Raw genomic sequence first — 3,422 nt, 5'->3', positions numbered from 1 at the left:
TGCCCACCGGGCCACAGCTTGGGCCCCTCCCGCACGCAGTGCATTGGTGAGACTGGGGGCTTGGGTTCCTGGGAGGTCACAAGGCAGGGGCTAGAGGGGTAAGGCTACCAGCAGCAGGGTCAGAGGTCAGAATGGAATCAAAAGTTGAATTGGAGAAACAAGGCACAGCGAAGTGGCCAAGAGTCACCTGAGATCTGGGGTTAGAGGTCACATGGGGTCAGGGACTATATGGAGTCAGGGTCATATGAGATCATGGACTTGAGTAGGAGGGAGAAAGTCTAGAGCAGCTAGAATTGGGTCAGTGGTCACAGAGGTTTCAGGAGTCACATGAGGTCAGAGTAACAGGCCCAGGGTCACGTATATTCAGGGTCAAATGGGGTCAGGAGCCACATGAGGGTCAGGCTGGCCAGAGAGGCGAGGTCTGGAGCGGCGGGAGGAGGGATGTGGGCAGGGTTCAGGCCCAGATGCCCATGCCCATCACCGCCCCTGCAGCAGACAAGCCAGAGGAGAAGAGCCTGTGTTTCCGCCTGGTGAGCCCCGAGCACCAGTGCCAGCACCCGCTGACCACGCGCCTCACCCGCCAGCTCTGCTGCTGCAGCGTCGGCAAGGCCTGGGGTGCGAGGTGCCAGCGCTGCCCCGCTGATGGCACCGGTGAGCCTGGGGCCTCTGGGGCTAGGGGGCTGCCTAGCTGTGTGCCTGTCCAGGAAATACTCACTTCTCTGCCCCTTGCTCTGGCCACAGCTGCCTTCAAGGAGATCTGTCCAGCTGGAAAGGGCTACCACATCCTCACTTCCCACCAGACACTCACCATTCAGGGCGAAAGTGACTTTTCCCTTTTCCTGCACCCCGACGGGCCACCCAAGCCCCAGCAGCTGCCCGAGAGCCCCAGCCGGGGGCCCCCACCTGAGAACACAGAGGAAGAGAGAGGTCTGGCTTCACCCTTTCTATTCTCTGACAGACACCGAACCCCTAGACCTGACCCCTCGACTCCTGATCCAGGGACATGACCTCGGAGTGTAACTTTTAACACCAAATCCCAGTCCTAACCGCTGACCTCCAGAGCTGACCCTCTCACCCTAAGCAAGATTGTAATCCCAGGACTTAACCCCCGATCGACAGGATCTGACCATCCATTGCCCTCCAGTTCTGTTCCTCTAACCCCACAACCCCTTTGACTTCCAGGCCAGGGCCCTGATTCAGCCCAAATGCTGGCCCTAGATTTGACCTTCTGACCCTGACCTAGGATCTGACCCTAGCTGTAACCTCCTAAACCTTATTCTATAACCCAAAGACCTTGGCCAACTAATCACTCTCCCCACCTGTTCCCCTGACCTGTGATGCAAGCACTCCATGACCCCAGGATCTGACCCTTGACACTTGACCCAGAGACATGACTGTTAAACTCTTAAGAGCCGTAACTACAAATACCCCACTGCTGATCCCAGACGTGACTCCCTTCCCCCAGCCCAGCACTAATGGCCCCATCTCCTTCCCTTTTAGGGGTGAGCACAGACTCAGTGAGTATGAGAACCCTCGGCGGGAGGGGACAGGGAGGCAAAGAAGACACAGCGGGCTCATGCTGCTGTCACCTGCAGCCAGGGGTCGAGGAGCAGTCAGCACAGCAGAGCCACCCGACCGCCACCACCTCTCCTGCCAGGCCCTACCCTGGTGAGATGGGCACTGCAGGGGCAGTCCTCAAGGGCTGTCACTGCTGAGGGAAGGTCACAGCCTAGGCACTGGGGGGGGGGGGGGTGACGCTGGCTGTGAAGTTTCCAGCTGACGGCCTGTGGAGAGTGGGGCCACTCTCCCACCCTCCTCCCCTCTGATGGCTGCGTTGCTGCCCCCAGAGCTCATCTCCCGGCCCTCGCCCTCCACCGTGCGCTGGTTCCTGCCGGACCTGCCCCCGTTAGAGATCGCCCCTACTCAGGTCACAGGTAAGACCCGTCCACCTAGTCCATGCCCTGGGTAAGCCCTGCCCCTCGCTTAGTTTACCTCTGTCCCTCCCGCCCTCCAGTCAATCTGGAGCTAGAACACGTATCTGGGGCGTCCTGTGCACCAGGCCTTGGGGACCCCTCCGAGTGCAGCAGAGACCCCACTCTGCCATATAATGATCTGGGTATTATGATCAGCCCAGTCTGAAAGCATTTATTCCTTCATTCAACAGATATTTGTTAAGCACTTACTATGTGCCAGGCCCTGGTTTAAGTGCTGGGATACAGCAGTAAACAAAACAGACCAAAATTCCCTGTCCTTGCAGAGTGGGCAGACAACAAACAGATTAATGAATAAAAATCTAGTCTGTCTCATAAATGCTTGAAACAAATAATAAACCAGAGAAGAAGAAAGGAATCTGGGGGTTGTGATAATAGGGAGAGGGGCAACGAGAGAAGACTTTCTGAGCAGGGCTTTAAAGATTGTTAGAAATTAAAGAGGAGAAGGTTGGTGAAAAAACATTCCAAGTGAAGTTAAGTTTGGGCAAAGCCAATGGAAACATGAAACTGGTGGAAGAGGGAAAAACCACACACAGATCAGTGTTTCTGAACCAGAGCAGGGCCGGCACATGGAGCCTTGCTAAGAGGCTTGGGTTTGATCCCAAAGGCTGTGGGAAGTGTCTGCAGGGTTTTGGGCATCATAATTGCTAGCTGTAGCTGAGCAATCGCCCTGTGCCGGGCACTGACTGAAGAGATCTACATGCTAAATATCATTTAGCCTCTCACACTCTGTGAAGTGGGCATTGTTGGCCTCCTTTTCCAATAAGAAAGCTGAGGCTCAGAGAGGCTCAGTAACTTGCTCCAGGTCACACAGCTGAGCTAGATTCAAGCCCATGTTTTTGTGGATTCCAAAGCCACAGGGAGCTGTCAGCCTGATTGGAACCTGGAGGCTAGATTTGCTCCTGGGTGAGGGCTTGGGTGGATGATGGATGCCCTGGAGGCCTGCACTGCCTAGGACAACCCAGTGACAGCCCTGGGGACTGCGGGAGTGTGAGAAAGAGGCACCTGGGAGGATTCTCAGAGGAGGGGATGTTAAGAACGCTTAGGAGAGGCCCGCAAGGCAGAGAACAGCCCGCAGAAGCCCACTGGCCAGGTGTGTTTGGGGTAGGGCAGAGTTCAGCATCAAGGCCTGGGCTGCATGGAGATGGGGGAGGGGAAGAGGGTCAGGGGTAGGACCAAAAGGAGGAGGAGGAGGTAGGAGGCGGGACGTCCTGGGACTGGTGACAAAGAGGGTGAGAGGGGTTCCTGGATCTGGCCACTTATGCACCACCATGAGGCGAGCCACAGTCCCCAGGAACCCCGCTCCTGCCTGCCTTGGGAGGGGGAGGAAATCAACCAGCGGGGGGCTGAGGTCCCTGAGGCAGTGGGGGTGAGGGTCACGGGCTGCAGGGTTTAACATATTGAGGTAACGGGTCAGGGTACAGTGAGTGG

At 56.7% G+C, this 3,422-nt stretch overlaps 1 protein-coding gene across 1 annotated transcript in view; it reads left to right on the top strand.

Annotated features, from left to right (window-relative positions):
* Positions 1 to 3,422, top strand: part of LTBP3 (latent transforming growth factor beta binding protein 3) — a 14,470-nt gene that overhangs the window by 1,834 nt on the left and 9,214 nt on the right. The window contains 6 exon segments of the mRNA XM_023765065.1: positions 5 to 46; positions 493 to 651; positions 742 to 927; positions 1,501 to 1,517; positions 1,596 to 1,668; positions 1,848 to 1,934. Of these exon segments, the coding sequence (XP_023620833.1) occupies positions 5 to 46; positions 493 to 651; positions 742 to 927; positions 1,501 to 1,517; positions 1,596 to 1,668; positions 1,848 to 1,934 (564 nt within the window).

The sequence above is a fragment of the Myotis lucifugus genome, unplaced genomic scaffold, assembly GCF_000147115.1.
Source record: "Myotis lucifugus unplaced genomic scaffold, Myoluc2.0 scaffold_373, whole genome shotgun sequence".
Taxonomy (NCBI): Eukaryota; Metazoa; Chordata; class Mammalia; order Chiroptera; family Vespertilionidae; genus Myotis; species Myotis lucifugus.
The sequence above is the reverse complement of the archived record's forward strand: the minus strand, read 5'-3'. Positions and strand labels throughout refer to the sequence as shown.